The following is a 26,975-nucleotide window of genomic DNA, read 5'->3' on the forward strand; positions in this document are numbered from 1 at the left end:
TCCCTCTCCCCCTCCTCCTCCTCCTCCCTCTCCCCTTCCCTCCTCTCCTCCTCCCTCCCCCACTCTCCCTCTCCTCTCCACCCCCCTCCTCTCCCCCGCCCCCTCCCCCATCCCCTCCCCTTCTTCCCCTCCCTCCCCCATCCCTATCCCTCTCTCCCCCTCCCCCTCTTCCCCACCTCCCCTCCCTCTCCTCCTCCCCTCCCTCCTCTCCCCTCCCTCCTCTCCCCTCCCTGTCCCCCCTCTCTCCTCTCCTCCCTCCCCTCTCTTCTCCCCCTCCCCTCTCTCCCTTACCCTCTCCTCTCCCCTCCCCCTCTCTCCTCTGCCCCCTCCCCTCTCCCCTCCCCTCCCCTCCCCCTCTCTCCTCTGCCCCCTCCCCTCTCCTCTCTCCCCTACCCTCTCCTCTCCCCTCCCCTCCCCCCTCTCTCTCCTCTGCCCCCTCCCCTCTCCTCTCTCCCCTACCCTCTCCTCTCCCCTCCCCCTCTCTCTCTCCTCCCCTCTCCTCTCTCCCCTACCCTCTCCTCTCCCCTCCCCCTCTCTCTCCTCTGCCCCCTCCCCTCTCCTCTCCTCTCTCCCCTACCCTCTCCTCTCCCCTCCCCTCCCCCTCTCTCTCTCCTCTCCCCCTCCCCTCCCCTCCCCCTCTCTCTCTCCTCTCCCCCTCCCCTCTCCTCTCCTCTCTCCCCCTCCCCTCTCCTCTCCCATCCCCCTCTCCCCTCTCCTCCTCCCCCCCTCCCCTCTCCTCCTCCCCCCCTCCCCTCTCCTCTCCTCTCTCCTCCCCCTCTCTCCCCTCCCATCCCCCTCTCATCCCCCTCTCTCCCTCTCCCCTCCTGGTTTACCTTGTGTGGGTGTGAGCGCGGGGTCGCAGGCCTCGCCCCCCAGCGGGTAGTTGAAGTTCCTGATCAGCAGGGTCATGTCCTCGTGGCGCTGGCACTCCTTGGCGCGCTCGCGGCCGCTGGCGAAGGTGTCATGGTGAAGCCGGCACACCCGCTCCACCACGGCCTGAGCCACGGCGTCCAGGGAGGTCTGCTGAGCACACTCCGCGGCCACGGTCGCCACCAGCTCCTGGGGAACACGAGAGCAGCAGCGTGACCCGACAGCAGAGGCTCCCGTCTCCCGCACCCCAAGGAGGGTCTCTCTACGCCATGCCCACCAGCTAGCATGCCAACAGGCATTATTAAACACGCAGACTGGCATTTGAAACCCCTAAGGAGGAACCAACGCTGCTTAAGAACATAAGAAAGTTTCCAAACGAGAGGAGGCCCCATTCAGCCCATCTTGCTCGTTTGGTTGTTAGTAGCTTATTGATCCCAGAATCTCATCAAGCAGCTTCTTGAAGGATCCCAGGGTGTCAGCTTCAACAACATTACTGGGGAGTTGGTTCCAGACCCTCACAATTCTCTGTGTAAAAAAGCGCCTCCTATTTTCTGTTCTGAATGCCCCTTTATCTAATCTCCATTCCCCTGGTCCTGGTTTCTTTTTTCAGGTCCCCTGGGTCGACATTGTCTATACCTTTTAGGATTTTGAATGCTTGAATCAGATCGCCGCGTAGTCTTCTTTGTTCAAGACTGAACAGATTCAATTCTTTTAGCCTGTCTGCATACGACATGCCTTTTAAACCCGGGATAATTCTGGTCGCTCTTCTTTGCACTCTTTCTAGAGCAGCAATCTCCTTTTTGTAACGAGGTGACCAGAACTGAACACAATATTCTAGGTGAGGTCTTACTAATGCATTGTAAAGTTTTAACATTACTTCCCTTGATTTAAATTCATCACAATATATCCGAGCATCTCGTTGGCCTTTTTTATAGCTTCCCCACATTGTCTAGATGAAGACATTTCTGAGTCAACATAAACTCCTAGATCTTTATCATAGATCTTCAATTTCAGTATCTCCCATATGATATTTATAATGCACATTTTTATTGCCTGCATGCAGCACCTTACACTTTTCTCTATTAAATGTCATTTGCCATGTGTCTGCCCAGTTCTGAATGCTGTCGAGATCATTTTGAATGACCTTTGCTGATCAGCCACACAGTGTGGAGAAGCAAGGGGGAAAGGCAAACAGAACGCTGTCTTTTTCTGTACAAAGCACAAAGCTCGGACTCTTTCAACAACAGAAGGGCCGAACACATCAGGAGCGATCCCATTGGGTGCAGGAACCACAAGGAAGTAGATCTCTCACCTGATTGGCTTGTTCAGGCCCGTGGGCCGCCTCCAGGGCTTTGTACAGCCCATCAGACATGAGGAGGAGGAACCCGGTCACTCCGTCCAATGAGTGACCTCCGTGGATCTCCGGCTCGGCGATGATTGGCTTAGACTTGGAGGCGCTGTCAGGAACAACAAACAACCCCAGGATCTTCAATTGAACTCTCAAACTTTATCAAAAGGGATTACAGCTGACAAAACAATGCTAGCCAGTGTTCACTTCCATTAGCTACACAGCACTCAAAGGTACACTTAAACCCTGTGTAATAAACTCCAAATAAACATGAACTGCTGCTGCTGCTGCTGCACCCAGTCCTGGGGTTCAGAGCTCCCCTCAATGAAGTCTAGTATTATTAATACTGAAATGATCAGGAGCCAGGAGTTTGAGCAGGGTTACAAACTCACACTAGCCCTGCTGCTGCTGCTGCTGCTGCACCCAGTCCTGGGGTTCAGAGCTCCCCTCAATGAAGTCTAGTATTATTAATATTGAAATGATCAGGAGCCAGGAGTTTGAGCAGGGTTACAAACTCACACTAGCCCTGCTGCTGCTGCACCCAGTCCTGGGGTTCAGAGCTCCCCTCAATGAAGTCTAGTATTATTAATATTGAAATGATCAGGAGCCAGGAGTTTGAGCAGGGTTACAAACTCACACTAGCCCTGCTGCTGCTGCACCCAGTCCTGGGGTTCATAACTCCTCTCAAAGTCTATTATTGAGATGATCAGGAGCCACAAGTATGACCTCACACTAATTGTTCCTCCCTTACAGCTGCAGGAACAGCTTTTAATAACCCTACAGACTCAGGTGTGACTCGTTCACGCTGTGATCTGTGTAGTCAGCTGAATTACCAGGGGGTCTGACTGTTCAATCTACCAGCAGCTGTCCATTTCAACAATGCACTTTGCAGTCGTGGAAGTTCTGAAGTCCTGGACTGTGTGCAGCGGGGCCAGCGCACTTTCCAAGGTCTTGCGCTGGGAGTCACTGAAACAGAACAGGGGCACGTGGCTGTCCTGCCCACACAGATGACGTCAGTCTCTATATCTGGTGTCCTTTTGCACAGAGAGAGAGCAGACTGCTGGTAATACAATCCATCTCATACTCAGCACAGTGACAGCAACAGCTAAAGCACACAGCGTTTCAAAGACACCCTTCTTTTTGCAGTCAGTTGATCTGCAGTCGCTCGCCTGTTCTGCCTTTGCGCTTGGAATGAACGCACGGATATCACGATCCTGGAGTATGCGCTTCCGCCCGCTGTTGCCCTTTGCTAATGATGTCATTCCCTCGGGGTTCCATGCCACACCTTAGACACCGCTGCTCGTGAAACATCAGCAAGTTGAGCTGTCTCGGTCACTGAAGCTCCTGCCAAACGCGTCCCCCGACAATCACCCCTCTTTCAAAGTCACCGAGGTCTCCTCTTGCAGCCATGCTAGCCAGAATTCTAGGCAACCAGGCCTGTCCAGCATTTTTCTACCTGCCCCTAAGCATGCTGGGATTTGCTTAATTAACGCAGGAGCCACACCTGTGTGGAAGCCCTTGCTTTCAATATACTCGGTGTCCCTCGTTCGTCTCTGTCTGTCTCTCTCTCTCCCTCTGTCTCTCCCTCTCTCTCTGCCTCTGTCTGTTTCTCTCTCCCTCTCCCCCCCCCTCCCTCCCCCTCCCTGCCTCTCCCCCCCCTGCCTCTCCCCCCTCCCTCTCCCTCCCTGCCTCTCCCCCCTCCCTCTCCCTCCCTCCCTCCCCCTCCCTGCCTCTCCCCCCCTCCCTCTCCCTGCCTCTCCCCCCTCCCTCCCTGCCTCTCCCCCCTTCCTCCCTCCCTGCCTCTCCCCCTTCTCCCTCCCTCCCTCCCTCCCCCTCCCTGCCTCTCCCCCCTCCCTCTCCCTCCTGCCTCTCCCTCCCTCCCTCCCTGCCTCTCCCCCCTTCCTCCTTCCTGCCTCTCCCCCTTCTCCCTCCCTCCCTCCCTCCCTCCCTCCCTGCCTCTACCCCCTTCCTCCCTCCCTGCCTCTCCCCCTTCCTCCCTCCCTGCCTCTCCCCTTCTCCCTCCCTCTCCCTTCCTCCCTCCCTGCCTCTCCCCCTTCCTCCCTCCCTGCCTCTCCCCCTTCTCCCTCCCTCTCCCTTCCTCCCTCCCTGCCTCTCCCCCTTCCTCCCTCCCTGCCTCTCCCCCCCTTCCTCCCTCCCTGCCTCTCCCCTTTCTCCCTCCCCCTTCTCCCTCCCTCCCTGCCTCTCCCCCTCCTCTCCCCCCTCCTCTCCTCTCCCCCTCTCCCCCCTCTCCTCTCCCCTCCCCCCCCTCCCCCTCCCTCACCTGAACAGATCCATGTCCGAATAGCCGTACTTCACTCTGTAATCTCCGATCCTGCGAGTGCTGTTCTGTCCTCCGATCAGCCCAGCCTGCTTGATACGAGCCCCGTCCAGCCCTGCAGGGACACAGAGAGAGACGAGGCTCAGTGCAAACAAGCAGACACCTCCGTACAGAGCCCTGGCATTCGAACCCGTTACTCTCCAGAGTGAACTAACACCTCAGCCCAGCCTGCTGGATACAAACCCCGTCCAGCCCTGCATCAGCTTTGCAAATAAACCAGCGACAAACTGCTGCTCTCTGCTAGCGATCCTGTAGACTGTTTCCTGAGGTATTTGGATTCATATAAACCTCGTGTCCCATCGGCTTGTCTTTCTGTGTCTCTGCTCACGCTGTGCAGCCAGGGATTAAAACACCTGTCACTGGTATCTGTCTACAGCGACAGCAGCGTGCAACTGCCTCACAACTCCCAGGGCTCCTGGGGGTTTTGATTGGTAGGAGGCTGTGTGGTCCCAGTGGTTAAAGAAAAGGGCTTGTAACCAGGAGGTCCCCGGTTCAAATCCCACCTCAGCCACTGACTCATTGTGTGATCCTGAGCAAGTCACTTCACCTCCTTGTGCTCCGTCTTTGAGGTGAGACGTAGTTGTAAGTGACTCTGCAGCTGATGCATAGTTCACACACCCTAGTCTCTGTAAGTCGCCTTGGATAAAGGCGTCTGCTAAATAAACAAATACTAATAATAATAATTTATGACTTGAATAGGCCACAGAGCCACAAATGGTAAAACGCAGGAGACTTTTTAAGTTAAAAAGCTACAGAGGTTTGTACGCAGGTACAGCTGTGGCCAAAAGTTTACTATTATTATTATTATTATTATTATTATTATTATTATTATTATTAGTTTATTTAGCAGACGCCTTTATCCAAGGCGACTTACAGAGACTTGGGTGTGTGAACTATGCATCAGCTGCAGAGTCACTTACAACTACGTCTCACCCGAAAGACGGAGCACAAGGAGGTGAAGTGACTTGCTCAGGGTCACACAGTGAGTCAGTGGCTGAGGTGGGATTTGAACCGGGGACCTCCTGGTTACAAGCCCTTTTCTTTAACCACTGAACCACACAGCCTCCTCTGTTTAGCGTCGCCCGATAGAACAAACTCATTTTGCTTCATAAAGTCGAACGAAACCTGCTGAATAATGTCACGTTAACATATTGAATTAGATACCGCTTTGTGGTTTTCCAGATACTTCACGAAAAACTGACAAATTAAAAAATGTGACATTTCGAAATCCTCACACGAAATACTGTGCTACCATTATGGCTTCCGGTAGACTTTTGTGATCTCATTTTGTAGTTTCTTTACATGATGTTAAATTAAAGATCTAAATTATGTTCATGATAGATAGATAGATAGATAGATAGATAGCAAGAACTACATTTCCCATCATCCTCCTGCTCCCATATGTATCTGAGATGGATTTACCAGTGAGCAGGAGGATGATGGGAAATGTAGTTCTGGGAGGTCCATTACATTTCCCATCATCCTCCTGCTCACTGGTAAATCCATCTGTTACATATGGGAGCAGGAGGATGATGGGAAATGTAGTTCTGGGAGGTCCATTACATTTCCCATCACCTTCCTGCTCACTGGTAAATCCATCTGTTACATATGGGAGCAGGAGGATGATGGGAAATGTAGTTCTGAGAGTTCTGTTACATTTCCACTCTGAAAATCTGGTAACCCTAGCAACGGCAGGAATTCTTATCTCAGAACAAACAAAAGTTAGTATAAGGTGAAAGTCAACGATGAACGTTTACTGTGAGAATCCAAGGCACAGGAAGTGACCTCAGAGAGGGGGCGGGGTTTGAGTGACAGAGAAATCAACAACGTGGAAAACTGGGCAACCTCCTTTAAAACCAGAAGGCATACCGGTCCCCAAAAACCAGGACTTCACCTGCACCTCAAAACAGCAACTGGGATTCAAATATGTTGGAAATGTTTCTGTAAATCTCTAGCTGAGAGACGTTCTGGAACACACTCTCACTCATCCGAGGACAAACGACTTCCTGCAGATTGCTTATCTGAAGAAAACTGGAGCCGCTCTGGCTAAAAATGGGAGCTTGTTTAGACAAACAACGGATTTGTAAGGAGCTTTGTTTTGAAATGTCTCTCAGTTGAGTGTTTTGCTGGACTGACCTTCCCTGTGCTTTTTAAAAGACGGTGCTAGCCTGCGGCCTTGCACGCAATAACAACCTCACAGACTCCAGACAGATAGAGAGGCACTGACATCCTCCACACCCCTCCTCGCTGCGCTGTTAAACGAGCCATCTCTCAAACAACTTCTAATGAGCTGGTCTGAAGAGTATCAACAGGTTCACATATCAATACCAGAGACTGAGGAGCTCCGACATCACACTACCAGAGACTGAGGAGCTCCGACATCACACTACCAGAGACTGAGGAGCTCCAAGACATCACACTACCAGAGACTGAGGAGCTCCGACATCACACTACCAGAGACTGAGGAGCTCCGACATTACACTACCAGAGAGACTGAGGAGCTCCGACATTACACTACCAGAGACTGAGGAGCTCCGACATCACACTACCAGAGACTGAGGAGCTCCGACATCACACTACCAGAGAGACTGAGGAGCTCTGACATTACACTACCAGAGAGACTGAGGAGCTCTGACATTACACTACCAGAGAGACTGAGGAGCTCTGACATTACACTACCAGAGAGACTGAGGAGCTCTGACATTACACTACCAGAGAGACTGAGGAGCTCTGACATTACACTACCAGAGACTGAGGAGCTCCGACATCACACTACCAGAGACTGAGGAGCTCCGACATCACACTACCAGAGACTGAGGAGCTCTGACATCACACTACCAGAGAGACTGAGGAGCTCCGACATTACACTACCAGAGAGACTGAGGAGCTCCGACATTACACTACCAGAGACTGAGGAGCTGTGACATTACACTACCAGAGACTGAGGAGCTCCGACATTACACTACCAGAGACTGAGGAGCTCCGACATTACACTACCAGAGACTGAGGAGCTGTGACATTACACTACCAGAGACTGAGGAGCTGTGACATCACACTACCAGAGACTGAGGAGCTGTGACATTACACTACCAGAGACTGAGGAGCTCTGACATTACACTACCAGAGAGACTGAGGAGCTCCGACATTACACTACCAGAGAGACTGAGGAGCTCCAACATTACACTACCAGAGACTGAGGAGCTCCGACATCACACTACCAGAGACTGAGGAGCTCCGACATTACACTACCAGAGACTGAAGAGCTCTGACATCACACTACCAGAGACTGAAGAGCTGTGACATTACACTACCAGAGACTGAAGAGCTCCGACATTACACTACCAGAGACTGAAGAGCTCCGACATTACACTACCAGAGACTGAGGAGCTCTGACATTACACTACCAGAGACTGAGGAGCTCCGACATCACACTACCAGAGACTGAGGAGCTCCGAGACATTACACTACCAGAGACTGAGGAGCTCCGACATTACACTACCAGAGACTGAGGAGCTGTGACATTACACTACCAGAGACTGAGGAGCTCCGAGACATTACACTACCAGAGACTGAGGAGCTCCGACATTACACTACCAGAGACTGAGGAGCTCCGACATTACACTACCAGAGACTGAGGAGCTCCGAGACATTACACTACCAGAGACTGAGGAGCTCCGACATTACACTACCAGAGACTGAGGAGCTCCGACATTACACTACCAGACTGAGTAAAGTGCTTTCCTTTAGCAGAGCTGCGATGTGTTGTTTCTGATACACCTTCAAACCCCTGCGTTTCCTCTAATCAGCGCCGGCTGTGCTGTCAGTTTACTCACCCAGCTGGGCCAGGCGGAAGAGCTCATCCTCGTTCTCAGCGGTGTGGTCCATTCCGATCTGGGTCACCTGGTTCTGCCCGTCACTGGAGGACTTGCAGATCAGTGCTCGGTTGGTACCTAACAAGAGGAGAAGCGCCGTCAAAGACAGGATTATAATCCCTGGGCTCCCTCAGTGACACGCCCCTTAGTGATAGGATTATAATCCCTGGGATCCCTCAGTGACACGCCCCTTAGTGATAGGATTATAATCCCTGGGCTCCCTCAGTGACACGCCCCCTAGTGATAGGATTATAATCCCTGGGCTCCCTCAGTGACACGCCCCTTAGTGATAGGATTATAATCCCTGGGCTCCCTCAGTGACACGCCCCTTAGTGATAGGATTATAATCCCTGGGCTCCCTCAGTGACACGCCCCCTAGTGATAGGATTATAATCGCTGGGATCCCTCAGTGACACGCCCCCTAGTGATAGGATTATAATCCCTGGGCTCCCTCAGTGACACGCCCCCTAGTGATAGGATTATAATCCCTGGGATCCCTCAGTGACACGCCCCTTAGTGATAGGATTATAATCCCTGGGATCCCTCAGTGACTCGCCCCCTAGTGATAGGATTAGAATCCCTGGGCTCCCTCAGTGACTCGCCCCTGAGTGATAGGATTAGAATCCCTGGGATCCCTCAGTGACACGCCCCCTAGTGATAGGATTATAATCCCTGGGATCCCTCAGTGACTCGCCCCCTAGTGATAGGATTAGAATCCCTGGGCTCCCTCAGTGACTCGCCCCTGAGTGATAGGATTAGAATCCCTGGGATCCCTCAGTGACACGCCCCCTAGTGATAGGATTATAATCCCTGGGATCCCTCAGTGACACGCCCCCTAGTGATAGGATTATAATCCCTGGGATCCCTCAGTGACACGCCCCCTAGTGATAGGATTATAATCCCTGGGCTCCCTCAGTGACACGCCCCTGAGTGATAGGATTATAATCCCTGGGCTCCCTCAGTGACACGCCCCTGAGTGATAGGATTAGAATCCCTGGGATCCCTCAGTGACACGCCCCCTAGTGAGAGAGTCAGAGAGAGAGACATGCTGCCACGTACCCACGTTGGCGATGTAGAGCTTGTTGAGAGAGAGGGAGGGGGAGAGGGAGGGAGGACGGGAGAGAGTCAGAGAGAGAGACATGCTGCCACGTACCCACGTTGGCGATGTAGAGCTTGTTGAGAGAGAGGGAGGGGGAGAGGGAGGGAGGACGGGAGAGAGTCAGAGAGAGAGACATGCTGCCACGCACCCACGTTGGCGATGTAGAGCTTGTTGAGAGAGAGGGAGGGGGAGAGGGAGGGAGGACGGGAGAGAGTCAGAGAGAGAGACATGCTGCCACGTACCCACGTTGGCGATGTAGAGCTTGTTGAGAGAGAGGGAGGGGGAGAGGGAGGGAGGACGGGAGAGAGTCAGAGAGAGAGACATGCTGCCACGTACCCACGTTGGCGATGTAGAGCTTGTTGAGAGAGAGGGAGGGGGAGAGGGAGGGAGGACGGGAGAGAGTCAGAGAGAGAGACATGCTGCCACGTACCCACGTTGGCGATGTAGAGCTTGTTGAGAGAGAGGGAGGGGGAGAGGGAGGGAGGACGGGAGAGAGTCAGAGAGAGAGACATGCTGCCACGTACCCACGTTGGCGATGTAGAGCTTGTTGAGAGAGAGGGAGGGGGAGAGGGAGGGAGGACGGGAGAGAGTCAGAGAGAGAGACATGCTGCCACGTACCCACGTTGGCGATGTAGAGCTTGTTGAGAGAGAGGGAGGGGGAGAGGGAGGGAGGACGGGAGAGAGTCAGAGAGAGAGACATGCTGCCACGTACCCACGTTGGCGATGTAGAGCTTGTTGAGAGAGAGGGAGGGGGAGAGGGAGGGAGGACGGGAGAGAGTCAGAGAGAGAGACATGCTGCCACGTACCCACGTTGGCGATGTAGAGCTTGTTGAGAGAGAGGGAGGGGGAGAGGGAGGGAGGACGGGAGAGAGTCAGAGAGAGAGACATGCTGCCACGCACCCACGTTGGCGATGTAGAGCTTGTTGAGAGAGAGGGAGGGGGAGAGGGAGGGAGGACGGGAGAGAGTCAGAGAGAGAGACATGCTGCCACGTACCCACGTTGGCGATGTAGAGCTTGTTGAGAGAGAGGGAGGGGGAGAGGGAGGGAGGACGGGAGAGAGTCAGAGAGAGAGACATGCTGCCACGTACCCACGTTGGCGATGTAGAGCTTGTTGAGAGAGAGGGAGGGGGAGAGGGAGGGAGGACGGGAGAGAGTCAGAGAGAGAGACATGCTGCCACGTACCCACGTTGGTGATGTAGAGCTTGTTGAGAGAGAGGGAGGGGGAGAGGGAGGGAGGACGGGAGAGAGTCAGAGAGAGAGACATGCTGCCAACCCACGTTGGCGATGTAGAGCTTGTTGAGGAGAGGGAGGGGGAGAGGGAGGGAGGACGGGAGAGAGTCAGAGAGAGAGACATGCTGCCACGTACCCACGTTGGCGATGTAGAGCTTGTTGAGAGAGAGGGAGGGGGAGAGGGAGGGAGGACGGGAGAGAGTCAGAGAGAGAGACATGCTGCCACGTACCCACGTTGGCGATGTAGAGCTTGTTGAGAGAGAGGGAGGGGGAGAGGGAGGGAGGACGGGAGAGAGTCAGAGAGAGAGACATGCTGCCACGTACCCACGTTGGCGATGTAGAGCTTGTTGAGAGAGAGGGAGGGGGAGAGGGAGGGAGGACGGGAGAGAGTCAGAGAGAGAGACATGCTGCCACGCACCCACGTTGGCGATGTAGAGCTTGTTGAGAGAGAGGGAGGGGGAGAGGGAGGGAGGACGGGAGAGAGTCAGAGAGAGAGACATGCTGCCACGTACCCACGTTGGCGATGTAGAGCTTGTGGTTGAGGATGAGAGCCACCACGGCCGTGGCTCCTCCAGAGACCTCCTGCTCCACAACACTGACCCGCTCTGCAATCTGCTGAAGCTGCTGGGGGAGCTGGTGAAAAGGGACCCCCTGAGAGAGAGGGGGGGAGGGGGGGAGAGGGGGGGGGAGAGGGAGAGGGGGAGAGAGAGGGAGGGAGGGAGGGGGAGGAGAGGAGAGAGACAGAGAGGAGAGAGAGGGAGGGAGGGAGGGAGGGAGGGAGAGAGAGAGGGGGAGGGAGGGAGGGAGGGAGAGAGAGGGGGAGGGAGGGAGGGAGGGAGAGGAGAGAGGGGGAGGGAGAGAGAGGGGAAGGGAGGGAGGGAGGGAAGGGGGAGGGAGGGAGAGAGAGAGGGGGAGGGAGAGAGAGAGAGGGGGAGGGAAAGAGAGGGGGAGGGGGGAGGGAGGGAGAGAGAGAGAGGGGGGAGGGGGGAGGGAGAGAGAGAGGGGGAGGGGGGGAGAGAGAGAGGGGGGAGGGGGGGAGAGAGAGGGGGGGAGGGAGGGAGAGAAAGAGAGGGAGGGAGAGATGGAGAGAGAGAGGGGGGAGGGAGAGAGAGAGGGGGGGAGGGAGAGAGAGAGGGGGAGAGAGAGAGGGGGGAGGGAGGGAGGGAGAGATAATTTTGGTTTAATTGAACAATTCCTGCTTTGAAACTTCATGTTGTATTTGATTTATTGTATAATGTATTACATTTGTATTCAAACATGAACCAAAACTAAAACTGTAATCCAGACCGTACCACCTTAAATAAGTCATGACAGTAAAACAAGTCATGACATTTTCCCAGCATGCAAACTGACCCAATGACCAGAGTCCCCTTAAATTGAACAAATTATTTGCTTAATTGATCAATAACTTCCATGTGTTCCAAGTCTTTAGAAAATTAGCGATTTAGAGTGACCTACAAAACTTCCTGGACAGGGGCTCCCCAGGACCGGGTTCGAGCAGCACTGCTTTACAAGGTGAGCAGACAATTCTGTCTGTGTGATTTACTCCAGCAGGATGCATCCTGGGACACACGTCTGGCCTCCCCGCCTGGGTTTCTTACCTCAGGGAGCTGTGAGAGGAGGTTAGCTCTTTCTGCCAGCGCATCATCAATGGACTCCAGGAAGCTCTTCTCAACCACGTCAAAAGCCTGCGGAGAAGAGAGAGGCAATGCCACCAAATCGAGACTCACAAAAGAAACCTCGCTGCTCTTCAGAAACAAGCACTTCACTGACATTCACCCAAGCCCATTCCACACCCTCACCGCTTTAGAAGTGTCTAAGAAAGTTTCCAAACGAGAGGAGGCCCCCATTCGGCCCGTCTTTTGCTCGTTTGGTTGTTAGTAGCTTATTGATCCCAGAATCTCATCAAGCAGCTTCTTGAAGGATCCCAGGGTGTCAGCTTCAACAACATTACTGGGGAGTTGGTTCCAGACCCTCACAATTCTCTGTGTAAAAAAAGTGCCTCCTATTTTCTGTTCTGAATGCCCCTTTATCTAATCTCCATTTGTGACCCCTGGTCCTTGTTTGTTTTTTCAGGTCCCCTGGGTCGACATTGTCAGTACCTTTTAGGATTGTGAATGCTTGAATCAGATCACCGCGTAGTCTTCTTTGTTCAAGACTGAACAGATTCAATTCTTTTAGCCTGTCTGCATACGACATGCCTTTTAAACCCGGGATAATTCTGGTTGACCCCTTCGAAGACTTGAAAGACTTCAAACATGTCCTCCCTAATTCATCTGAGCTCAACAGGAGTCATTTCAGCCTATATTCGTAGTTCAGTCCTTTAGAGTAAAGGAAAATCTAGCAACAACTGTTGAAATAATGCACCTGGCATTTTTATTTTCACCGTTAACACCCTGACAACCTTTTACACCGAACTTGAAAGTCTGTTTCAAAGCTCTTTTTTCAAAAATGTCTGCTCTAGTGCTCTGACAGCGCGAGACTCATTCCCCGCACTGTCAAACAGGCAACGCAGCGAGAACGCTCCGCGATGTGGCACTGAAACGCCAGAGATTCAGGAGGACAGATCTCAACCCCCAGGGCACTAGAGCGGACATTTCGGAAAGAGCTTTGAAACAGACTTCACAGTTACAAGTGTAAAAAGTTGTCAGGATGTTAACAATGAAAATGAAAAACTCAGGTCTGTTTATTCAGCGCGTCGGGTCCAATTTATTTTCACAAGCAGTGTGGAGTAGCGGTTAGGGCTCTGGACTCTTGACCGGAGGGTCGTGGGTTCAATCCCAGGTGGGGGACACTGCTGCTGTACCCTTGAGCAAGGTACTTTACCTAGATTGCTTTAGTAAAAACCGTATAAATGGGGAATTGTATGTAAAAATAATGTGATATCTGTATAATGTGAAATAATGTATAATGTGATATGTTGTAACAATTGTAAGTTGCCCTGGATAAGGGCGTCTGCTAAGAAATAAATAATAATAATTTTATTTCACAGTAAAACGGGTTTAAAAGTCTCTGCAGATCAACAGGACTCTCAGTACTGCATCTCCAGCCCCTCTCCTTGTTCTCTGTATTTATCACATACCTCTTCATAGTCGTGCGTACCGATAAATCATCTCCTGATCGCTCGTTTCATCACCAAACTCCTCGATCACGCGATCCGAGTCGTTATTTTATTAATGTAACATCTCAAAACGCTCTGCAGATGTCTGTGATGTTCTCTGAGCGCTGGATGCAGAAGCAGCTGTCTTGTTTGTGTATGTTCGTGTTTTCTATGTGGTGTCGGGTCAGTATTCATGAGATAGGCCCCTTTTTTTCGGCTTGTCTCGACTCCTATCGGTCTCGCTCGGCCATTGAATGGTTTTCTCGGCTTTTTCCGGAGAAAAAAAACGTCTAGAGACCTGTTTTTTGCGTCTTTTTGATGATGTCGGACCAGGTCCGACACAGGACCACAAAGGGTTGAACCTGTTTTACTGTGGCTGCTCCCGTACCTGCAGCAGGACTCTCCTGACGTCCGCGTCGCTGTGGCTCGCATTGAGCTGCCCCAGCAGCAGCTCAGCAGACAGCCTCTGAGACATGAAGTTCACCACGTGGCTCCCGTCATAGCCGTTAAACACGGCGTACAGGAAACAGCCGTTCTCCCCCCTGAAACACACACACACAGAGCAGCACCAGTCAAGAGAGAAACCACTCGGAAAAGAACAGCAGTCAGTCAGTCGATTCACCCCCCTGCGCTCCCCTGACTGTGTGACTCCCCCCCCCTGCACATCACGCGGCCGTGCCTTTACCAGGGGGGACCCTCGGGGACCCCTGCGCTCCCCTGACTGTGTGACTCCCCCCCCCCCCCTGCACACCACGCGGCCGTGCCTTTACCAGGGGAGACCCTCAGGGACCCCTGCGCTCCCCTGACTGTGTGACTCCCCCCCCCTGCACACCACGCGGCCGTGCCTTTACCAGGGGGGACCCTGGGGGACCCCTGCGCTCCCCTGACTGTGTGACTCCCCCCCCCTGCACACCACGCGGCCGTGCCTTTACCAGGGGGGACCCTCGGGGACCCCTGCGCTCCCCTGACTGTGTGACTCCCCCCCTGCACACCACGCGGCCGTGCCTTTACCAGGGGAGACCCTCGGGGACCCCTGCGCTCCCCTGACTGTGTGACTCCCCCCCCATGCACATCACGCGGCCGTGCCTTTACCAGGGGAGACCCTCGGGGACCCCTGCGCTCCCCTGACTGCGTGACTCCCTGTGCTGTGCTTCACTCACTGGAATCGCATGTATCCATCCTCATAGGGGTGCTCTGCAACTGCTTTCCCGTCCGCTCCGTACACGGAATTCACCGCGGAACCGACTCCACACAGCCGGCAGAGCGGGAGATCATCCGTCCAGCTCTGAGGCTGATCCTGCAAGCAACACACACACACAGAGACGTCAATTAAACAACCCCCTCTCACACACAGAGACATCAATTAAACAACCCCCTCCACACACAGAGACATCAATTAAACAACCCCCTCTCACACAGAGAGACGTCAATTAAACAACCCCCCCTCACACACAGAGACGTCAATTAAACAACCCCCCCCACACACACAGAGACATCAATTAAACAACCCCCTCTCACACACAGAGACGTCAATTAAACAACCCCCTCTCACACACAGAGACGTCAATTAAACAACCCCCTCTCACACACAGAGACGTCAATTAAACAACCCCCTCTCACACACAGAGACGTCAATTAAACAACCCCCTCTCACACACAGAGACGTCAATTAAACAACCCCCTCTCACACACAGAGACGTCAATTAAACAACCCCCTCTCACACACAGAGACGTCAATTAAACAACCCCCTCTCACACACAGAGACGTCAATTAAACAACCCCCTCTCACACACAGAGACGTCAATTAAACAACCCCCTCTCACACACAGAGACGTCAATTAAACAACCCCCTCTCACACACAGAGACATCAATTAAACAACCCCCCCCCACACACACAGAGTCGTCAATTAAACAACCCCCTCTCACACACAGAGACGTCAATTAAACAACCCCCCCTCACACAGAGAGACATCAATTAAACAACCCCCCCTCACACAGAGACGTCAATTAAACAACCCCCTCTCACACACAGAGACATCAATTAAACAACCCCCCCCCACACACACAGAGTCGTCAATTAAACAACCCCCTCTCACACACAGAGACGTCAATTAAACAACCCCCCCTCACACAGAGAGACATCAATTAAACAACCCCCCCTCACACAGAGACGTCAATTAAACAACCCCCCCTCACACACAGAGACGTCAATTAAACAACCCCCTCTCACACACAGAGACGTCAATTAAACAACCCCCTCTCACACACAGAGACGTCAATTACACAACCCCCTCTCACACACAGAGACGTCAATTAAACAACCCCCCCTCACACACAGAGACGCCAATTAAACAACCCCCTCTCACACACAGAGACGTCAATTAAACAACCCCCTCTCACACACAGAGACGTCAATTAAACAACCCCCTCTCACACAGAGACGTCAATTAAACAACCCCCCCCACACACAGAGACGCCAATTAAACAACCCCCTCCACACACAGAGATGTCAATTAAACAACCCCCTCTCACACACAGAGACGTCAATTAAACAACCCCCTCTCACACACAGAGACGTCAATTAAACAACCCCCTCCACACACAGAGATGTCAATTAAACAACCCCCTCTCAAACACAGAGATGTCAATTAAACAACCCCCTCTCACACACAGAGACGTCAATTAAACAACCCCCTCTCACACACAGAGACGTCAATTAAACAACCCCCTCTCACACACAGAGACGTCAATTAAACAACCCCCCCTCACACACAGAGACGTCAATTAAACAACCCCCTCACACAGAGAGACGTCAATTAAACAACCCCCCCTCACACACAGAGACGCCAATTAAACAACCCCCCCTCACACACAGAGACGTCAATTAAACAACCCCCCCTCACACACAGAGACGTCAATTAAACAACCCCCCCTCACACACACAGAGACATCAATTAAACAACCCCCTCTCACACACAGAGACGTCAATTAAACAACCCCCTCCACACACAGAGACGTCAATTAAACAACCCCCTCTCACACAGAGACGTCAATTAAACAACCCCCTCTCACACACAGAGACGTCAATTAAACAACCCCCTCTCACACACAGAGACGTCAATTAAACAACCCCCCCTCACACACAGAGACGTCAATTAAACAACCCCCCCTCACACAGAGACGTCAATTAAACAACCCCCTCCACACACAGAGACGTCAATTAAACAACCCCCCCTCACACACAGAGACGTCAATTAAACAACCCCCCCTCACACACAGAGACGTCAATTAAACAACCCCCCCTCACACACACAGAGACGTCAATTAAACAACCCCCTCTCACACACAGAGACGTCAATTAAACAACCCCCTCTCACACACAGAGACGTCAATTAAACAACCCCCTCACACACACAGAGACATCAATTACACAACCCCCTCTCACACACAGAGACGTCAATTAAACAACCCCCTCTCACACACAGAGACGTCAATTAAACAACCCCCTCTCACACACAGAGACGTCAATTAAACAACCCCCCCTCACACACAGAGACGTCAATTAAACAACCCCCCTCACACACAGAGACGCCAATTAAACAACCCCCTCTCACACACAGAGACGTCAATTAAACAACCCCCCCTCACACACAGAGACGTCAATTAAACAACCCCCCCTCACACACACAGAGACATCAATTAAACAACCCCCCCTCACACACACAGAGACGTCAATTAAACAACCCCCTCTCACACACAGAGACGTCAATTAAACAACCCCCCCTCACACAGAGAGACATCAATTAAACAACCCCCCCTCACACAGAGACGTCAATTAAACAACCCCCCCTCACACACACAGAGACGTCAATTAAACAACCCCCTCACACACAGAGACGTCAATTAAACAACCCCCCCTCACACACACAGAGACGTCAATTAAACAACCCCCCCTCACACACAGAGACGTCAATTAAACAACCCCCCCCCCTCACACACACAGAGACGTCAATTAAACAACCCCCTCTCACACACAGAGACGCCAATTAAACAACCCCCTCTCACACACAGAGACGTCAATTAAACAACCCCCCTCACACACAGAGACGTCAATTAAACAACCCCCCCTCACACACACAGAGACGTCAATTAAACAACCCCCCCTCACACACAGAGACGTCAATTAAACAACCCCCCCTCACACACAGAGACGTCAATTACACAACCCCCTCTCACACACAGAGACGTCAATTAAACAACCCCCTCTCACACACAGAGACATCAATTAAACAACCCCCCCTCACACACACAGAGACGTCAATTAAACAACCCCCCCTCACACACAGAGACGTCAATTAAACAACCCCCCCTCACACACAGAGACGTCAATTACACAACCCCCTCTCACACACAGAGACGTCAATTACACAACCCCCTCTCACACACACAGAGACGTCAATTAAACAACCCCCCCTCACACACAGAGACGTCAATTAAACAACCCCCCCTCACACACACAGAGACGTCAATTAAACAACCCCCCCTCACACACAGAGACGTCAATTAAACAACCCCCCCTCACACACAGAGACGTCAATTACACAACCCCCTCTCACACACAGAGACGTCAATTAAACAACCCCCCCTCACACACACAGAGACGTCAATTAAACAACCCCCCCTCACACACACAGAGACGTCAATTAAACAACCCCCTCTCACACACAGAGACGTCAATTAAACAACCCCCCCTCACACACACAGAGACGTCAATTAAACAACCCCCCCTCACACACACAGAGACGTCAATTAAACAACCCCCCCTCACACACAGAGAGACATCAATTAAACAACCCCCTCACACACAGAGACGTCAATTAAACAACCCCCTCTCACACACAGAGACATCAATTAAACAACCCCCCCTCACACACACAGAGACGTCAATTAAACAACCCCCCCTCACACACAGAGACGTCAATTAAACAACCCCCCCTCACACACAGAGACGTCAATTAAACAACCCCCCCTCACACACAGAGACGTCAATTACACAACCCCCTCTCACACACAGAGACGTCAATTAAACAACCCCCCCTCACACACAGAGACGTCAATTAAACAACCCCCCCTCACACACAGAGACGTCAATTAAACAACCCCCCCTCACACACAGAGACGTCAATTAAACAACCCCCCCTCACACACAGAGACGTCAATTACACAACCCCCTCACACACAGAGACGTCAATTAAACAACCCCCCTCACACACAGAGACGTCAATTAAACAACCCCCCCTCACACACACAGAGACGTCAATTAAACAACCCCCCCTCACACACACAGAGACGTCAATTAAACAACCCCCCCCTCACAGAGACGTCAATTAAACAACCCCCTCTCACACACAGAGACGTCAATTAAACAACCCGCCCTCACACACACAGAGACGTCAATTAAACAACCCCCTCTCACACACAGAGACGTCAATTAAACAACCCCCCCTCACACACACAGAGACGTCAATTAAACAACCCCCCCCTCACAGAGACGTCAATTAAACAACCCCCTCTCACACACAGAGACGTCAATTAAACAACCCCCCCTCACACACACAGAGACGTCAATTAAACAACCCCCCCTCACACACACAGAGACATCAATTAAACAACCCCCCCCCACACACACAGAGTCGTCAATTAAACAACCCCCTCTCACACACAGAGACGTCAATTAAACAACCCCCCCCCACACACACAGAGTCGTCAATTAAACAACCCCCTCTCACACACAGAGACGTCAATTAAACAACCCCCCCTCACACACACAGAGACGTCAATTAAACAACCCCCTCTCACACACAGAGACGTCAATTAAACAACCCCCCCTCACACAGAGAGACGTCAATTAAACAACCCCCTCACACACACAGAGACGTCAATTAAACAACCCCCCCTCACACAGAGACGTCAATTAAACAACCCCCCCTCACACACAGAGAGACATCAATTAAACAACCCCCTCACACACAGAGACGTCAATTAAACAACCCCCCCTCACACACACAGAGACGTCAATTAAACAACCCCCCCTCACACACACAGAGACGTCAATTAAACAACCCCCCCCTCACAGAGACGTCAATTAAACAACCCCCTCTCACACACAGAGACGTCAATTAAACAACCCCCCCTCACACACACAGAGACGTCAATTAAACAACCCCCTCTCACACACAGAGACGTCAATTAAACAACCCCCCCTCACACACACAGAGACGTCAATTAAACAACCCCCCCCTCACAGAGACGTCAATTAAACAACCCCCTCTCACACACAGAGACGTCAATTAAACAACCCCCCCTCACACACACAGAGACGTCAATTAAACAACCCCCCCTCACACACACAGAGACATCAATTAAACAACCCCCCCCCACACACACAGAGTCGTCAATTAAACAACCCCCTCTCACACACAGAGACGTCAATTAAACAACCCCCCCCCACACACACAGAGTCGTCAATTAAACAACCCCCTCTCACACACAGAGACGTCAATTAAACAACCCCCCCTCACACACACAGAGACGTCAATTAAACAACCCCCTCTCACACACAGAGACGTCAATTAAACAACCCCCCCTCACACACACAGAGACGTCAATTAAACAACCCCCCCCTCACAGAGACGTCAATTAAACAACCCCCTCTCACACACAGAGACGTCAATTAAACAACCCCCCCTCACACACACAGAGACGTCAATTAAACAACCCCCCCTCACACACACAGAGACATCAATTAAACAACCCCCCCTCACACACACAGAGACGTCAATTAAACAACCCCCTCTCACACACAGAGACGTCAATTAAACAACCCCCTCTCACACACAGAGACGTCAATTAAACAACCCCCCCCACACACAGAGACGTCAATTAAACAACCCCCCCTCACACACAGAGACGTCAATTAAACAACCCCCTCACACACACAGAGACGTCAATTAAACAACCCCCCCTCACACACAGAGACGTCAATTAAACAACCCCCCCTCACACACAGAGACGTCAATTAAACAACCCCCCCTCACACACAGAGACGTCAATTAAACAACCCCCCCTCACACACAGAGACGTCAATTAAACAACCCCCTCTCACACACAGAGACGTCAATTAAACAACCCCCCCTCACACACACAGAGACGTCAATTAAACAACCCCCTCTCACACACAGAGACGTCAATTAAACAACCCCCTCTCACACACAGAGACGTCAATTAAACAACCCCCTCTCACACACACAGAGATGTCAATTAAACAACCCCCTCTCACACACAGAGACGTCAATTAAACAACCCCCTCTCACACACAGAGACGTCAATTAAACAACCCCCCCTCACACACACAGAGACGTCAATTAAACAACCCCCCCTCACACACAGAGACGTCAATTAAACAACCCCCTCTCACACACAGAGACGTCAATTAAACAACCCCCCCTCACACACAGAGACGTCAATTAAACAACCCCCTCTCACACACAGAGACGTCAATTAAACAACCCCCTCTCACACACAGAGACGTCAATTAAACAACCCCCTCTCACACACAGAGACGTCAATTAAACAACCCCCCCCCACACACACAGAGTCGTCAATTAAACAACCCCCTCTCACACACATAGACGTCAATTAAACAACCCCCTCTCACACACAGAGACGTCAATTAAACAACCCCCCCCACACACACAGAGTCGTCAATTAAACAACCCCCTCTCACACACAGAGACGTCAATTAAACAACCCCCCCTCACACAGAGAGACATCAATTAAACAACCCCCCCTCACACACACAGAGACATCAATTAAACAACCCCCTCTCACACACAGAGACGTCAATTAAACAACCCCCTCTCACACACAGAGACGTCAATTAAACAACCCCCCCTCACACACACAGAGACATCAATTAAACAACCCCCCCACACACACAGAGACATCAATTAAACAACCCCCTCTCACACACAGAGACGTCAATTAAACAACCCCCCCTCACACACACAGAGACATCAATTAAACAACCCCCCCTCACACAGAGACGTCAATTAAACAACCCCCTCTCACACACACAGAGACGTCAATTAAACAACCCCCTCTCACACACAGAGACGTCAATTAAACAACCCCCTCTCACACACAGAGACGTCAATTAAACAACCCCCTCTCACACACACAGAGACGTCAATTAAACAACCCCCTCTCACACAGAGACGTCAATTAAACAACCCCCTCTCACACACAGAGACGTCAATTAAACAACCCCCCCTCACACACACAGAGACATCAATTAAACAACCCCCCCTCACACAGAGACGTCAATTAAACAACCCCCTCTCACACACACAGAGACGTCAATTAAACAACCCCCTCTCACACACAGAGACGTCAATTAAACAACCCCCCCCCACACACACAGAGACATCAATTAAACAACCCCCCCTCACACAGAGACGTCAATTAAACAACCCCCTCTCACACACACAGAGATGTCAATTAAACAACCCCCTCTCACACAGAGACGTCAATTAAACAACCCCCTCTCACACAGAGACGTCAATTAAACAACCCCCTCTCACACACAGAGACGTCAATTAAACAACCCCCCTCACACACACAGAGACGTCAATTAAACAACCCCCCCTCACACACACAGAGACGTCAATTAAACAACCCCCCCTCACACAGAGACGTCAATTAAACAACCCCCCCCCCACACACAGAGACATCAATTAAACAACCCCCCCTCACACACAGAGACGTCAATTAAACAACCCCCCCTCACACAGAGACGTCAATTAAACAACCCCCTCTCACACACACAGAGACGTCAATTAAACAACCCCCTCTCACACAGAGACGTCAATTAAACAACCCCCTCTCACACACAGAGACGTCAATTAAACAACCCCCCCTCACACACACAGAGACATCAATTAAACAACCCCCCCTCACACAGAGACGTCAATTAAACAACCCCCTCTCACACACACAGAGACGTCAATTAAACAACCCCCTCTCACACACAGAGACGTCAATTAAACAACCCCCCCACACACACACAGAGACATCAATTAAACAACCCCCCCTCACACAGAGACGTCAATTAAACAACCCCCTCTCACACACACAGAGATGTCAATTAAACAACCCCCTCTCACACAGAGACGTCAATTAAACAACCCCCTCTCACACAGAGACGTCAATTAAACAACCCCCTCTCACACACAGAGACGTCAATTAAACAACCCCCCCTCACACACACAGAGACGTCAATTAAACAACCCCCCCTCACACACACAGAGACGTCAATTAAACAACCCCCCCTCACACACACAGAGACGCCAATTAAACAACCCCCTCTCACACAGAGACGTCAATTAAACAACCCCCTCTCACACAGAGACATCAATTAAACAACCCCCTCTCACACACAGAGACGTCAATTAAACAACCCCCCTCACACACACAGAGATGTCAATTAAACAACCCCCCCTCACACACAGAGACGTCAATTAAACAACCCCCCCTCACACACAGAGACGTCAATTAAACAACCCCCCTCTCACACACAGAGACGTCAATTAAACAACCCCCTCTCACACACAGAGACGTCAATTAAACAACCCCCTCTCACACACAGAGACGTCAATTAAACAACCCCCTCTCACACACAGAGACGTCAATTAAACAACCCCCTCTCACACACAGAGACGTCAATTAAACAACCCCCCTCTCACACACAGAGACGTCAATTAAACACACCCCCCCTCACACACAGAGACGTCAATTAAACAACCCCCCTCACACACAGAGACGTCAATTAAACAACCCCCCCCCTCACACACAGAGACATCAATTAAACAACCCCCCCTCACACACAGAGACATCAATTAAACAACCCCCTCACACACAGAGACGTCAATTAAACAACCCCCCCTCACACACAGAGACGTCAATTAAACAACCCCCCCCCACACACAGAGACGTCAATTACACAACCCCCCCCCCTCACACACACAGAGACGTCAATTAAACAACCCCCTCTCACACACAGAGACGTCAATTAAACAACCCCCCCTCACACACAGAGACGTCAATTAAACAACCCCCCCTCACACAGAGACATCAATTAAACAACCCCCTCTCACACACAGAGACGTCAATTAAACAACCCCCCCCACACACAGAGACGTCAATTAAACCACCCCCTCACACAGAGAGACGTTAATGAACATTTCTGTACTGTGGGTGTTGTCGAGTGATTGAAAACGAGACACCTTGTGTTTGATTGTAAGTCCCCATGTGGTCTTCGGAGGTTAACGTGGGTTAGTCTTTGCCCCTCCCAATAATTGGACATTACTAAACTGGGGAAAAAACTATCAAAGTAATTAGCTTATATATTATTATTATTATTATTATTATTATTATTATTTATTTCTTAGCAGACGCCCTTATCCAGGGCGACTTACAATTGTTACAAGATATCACATTATTTTTACATACAATTCCCCATTTATACAGTTGGGTTTTTACTGGAGCAATCTAGGTAAAGTACCTTGCTCAAGGGTACAGCAGCAGTGCCCCCCACTGGGGATTGAACCCACGACCCTCCGGTCAAGAGTCCAGAGCCCTGACCGCTACTCCACGCTGCTGCCCTACATATATAAATTGTCTTGTCAATTCTATTAACCTTCGTTTGTTAAGCGACTCTAGAGAAATCTTCAGAGGCCCTCCTAGTCAGTTTTTTTAACACCCTTACATTGTGAAGACCAATCGACAGCTTTGGATTCATATTAACGAACACAAGACTGCTATTCATAGAGCTGGTCTAAAACCACCAACGGAGAGACACTTTATAGACACACAACACTATTTCAAAGTCCTGTGCTATTGAGAAATGATCACCAGTCTCAGAGCTGGTGACTTAGAACAGAAACTACCACATCTAAATGGATTCATCTCCAAGCAATGCAACCTGCAGGGCTGAACGAAGACCTGTCCCGTTGCTTCCTTTGATAGTATTTGCTGTTTGCATGGATTGAGGCGTGTGCGTGTGCGTGTGCGTGTGCTAATACCTTACCGCGTGCGATATTTGCCACCTCAACATTAGGACCGACACGTTCGCATTTTATTTAGCATTTAATATCTTCTTAACCTGATCACCGGGGCTGAAAATCAGGAAACATTTAAAACCAGCCTTCCGGTGCCTCCTCAAGACTCACCTTTTCAAACAACACCTGTCAAACTCTCTCCCTCTGCACTATATAGTGCATTTAATAGACTTTAACAAGCACGTATCTGCCCCCTATTTCACTGTATTTAATCCTGCATTTAACATGTATTCATTTTAATTATATAGTGCCTTTGTGGAGCTTTATTAGACTAAGAGAAAGTGAAATGGCAGAAGGTAGAAGGTACGTTTATTGGGCAAGGGTGAGGAAATAGTGTTGCTACTGTGAGAACAGAGGGCAGCAGTGTGGAGTAGCGGTCAGGGCTCTGGACTCTTGACCGGAGGGTCGTGGGTTCAATCCCAGGTGGGGGACACTGTTGCTGTACCCTTGAGCAAGGTACTTTACCTAGATTGCTCCAGTAAAAACCCAACTGTATAAATGGGTAATTGTATGTAAAAATAATGTGATATCTTGTAAGAATTGTAAGTCGCCCTGGATAAGGGCGTATGCTAAGAAATTAATAATAATAATAATAATAATAATAATAATAATAATGAGAGGCTTGGGCAGGGTTGGGCTAGCAAGCAGGGTCTGTTTAATATGGATTGGGAGTTTATTCCATTGAAGGGGAGCCAGGAGGGAGATGGAACGGATTGGGCACAGGGCAAGGGTGGGACCGAGAGGGGCAACAGAGTTTGAGAGCGTAAGGGACGGGGGGGGGGGGGGGGAGCGTAGTAAGAGATAAGTGCAGCCAGGTAGGGTGGGGAGAGACCGTGGAGGGATTTATAGACTAGAGTAAGGAATATCCAGCTCGTATATCATAATTATTATTATTATTATTATTAGTTTATTTAGCAGACGCCTTTATCCAAGACGACTTACAGAGACTAGGGTGTGTGAACTATGCATCAGCTGCAGAGTCACTTACAGCTACGTCTCACCCGAAAGACGGAGCACAAGGAGGTGAAGCGACTCGCTCAGGGTCACACAGTGAGTCAGTGGCTGAGGTGGAACCGGGGACCTCCTGCTTACAAGCCCTTTTCTTTAACCACTGGACCGCACAACATCCTAATTGTACTGAAATTTCTTGATATGTATTTGCTTACAATTGTAAGTCGCCCTGGGTAAAGGTGTCCGCTAATAATAATAATAATAATAATAGTAATAATAATAATAATAATAATAATAATAATAATAATAATAATAATAATAATAATAATCAGTATTTTGACTTCATACACAGTATTGCACAGATCAGACTTGCTGGAAAGGAGGACTGCAGTTCAGTTTAGCGATTATAATATGAATGTTTATTGCAAATAGCAGCTTTTAAAAATCAAACTTTCTTTATCATCAAACTTCCGCATCCACCGGCGTAGTACGTGACCACGAACGCGCGCACCTGAACAACAATGACGTCGTTACGTAAACACAGCAAAGTTCAGAAAAATAATCTTCTGTTTCTTTAATAAGGTGTCGTTTGTCCGCGTGTAGCGTGATTAAAACTAAATTATCTTTGCATCGCAGCGCCGGGGCAGTTTAAAAACGCTGCGTCTGTTATATTCAAAGCACAGCAACATTTTAAAAGGTATGTTTGATAAAGAAGCTCCTGCGTGAACAACAACACGCGCCCTCTCGGCGTTACGTCATGTGGTCAGCAATAAACCTTTTATCAGCAAATGCAAAACTTGCTTCAGAAACTGAGTTTAATTAAAAAGCGTTCTTACCGTCTGCATCAGACGCCTCCTTTGCACAGCCATTTTGACCGGAACTGATGTTATTTTCCTTCAAGGGCGCCTGCCGTACAACTGCGTCCCTGATCCGCGCCATATTGATACCTAATGCCGTACAACTGCGTCCCTTCATCAGCGCCATATTG

At 50.7% G+C, this 26,975-nt stretch overlaps 1 protein-coding gene across 1 annotated transcript; it reads right to left on the reverse strand.

Moving 5' to 3' along the window:
* Positions 1-833: 833 nt before the first annotated feature.
* tab1 (TGF-beta activated kinase 1/MAP3K7 binding protein 1) lies at positions 834-26,975 on the reverse strand (the record flags this gene model as incomplete). Its single annotated transcript, XM_059021047.1, is given in 9 exon segments — positions 834-1,059; positions 2,183-2,327; positions 4,500-4,611; positions 8,390-8,506; positions 11,270-11,408; positions 12,359-12,445; positions 14,246-14,399; positions 15,018-15,154; positions 26,824-26,975. Coding segments are annotated over 9 exon segments (1,150 nt in total), but the record flags the coding sequence as incomplete, so codon positions are not given.

The sequence above is a fragment of the Acipenser ruthenus genome, unplaced genomic scaffold (genome assembly GCF_902713425.1).
Source record: "Acipenser ruthenus unplaced genomic scaffold, fAciRut3.2 maternal haplotype, whole genome shotgun sequence".
Classification (NCBI taxonomy): domain Eukaryota; kingdom Metazoa; phylum Chordata; class Actinopteri; order Acipenseriformes; family Acipenseridae; genus Acipenser; species Acipenser ruthenus.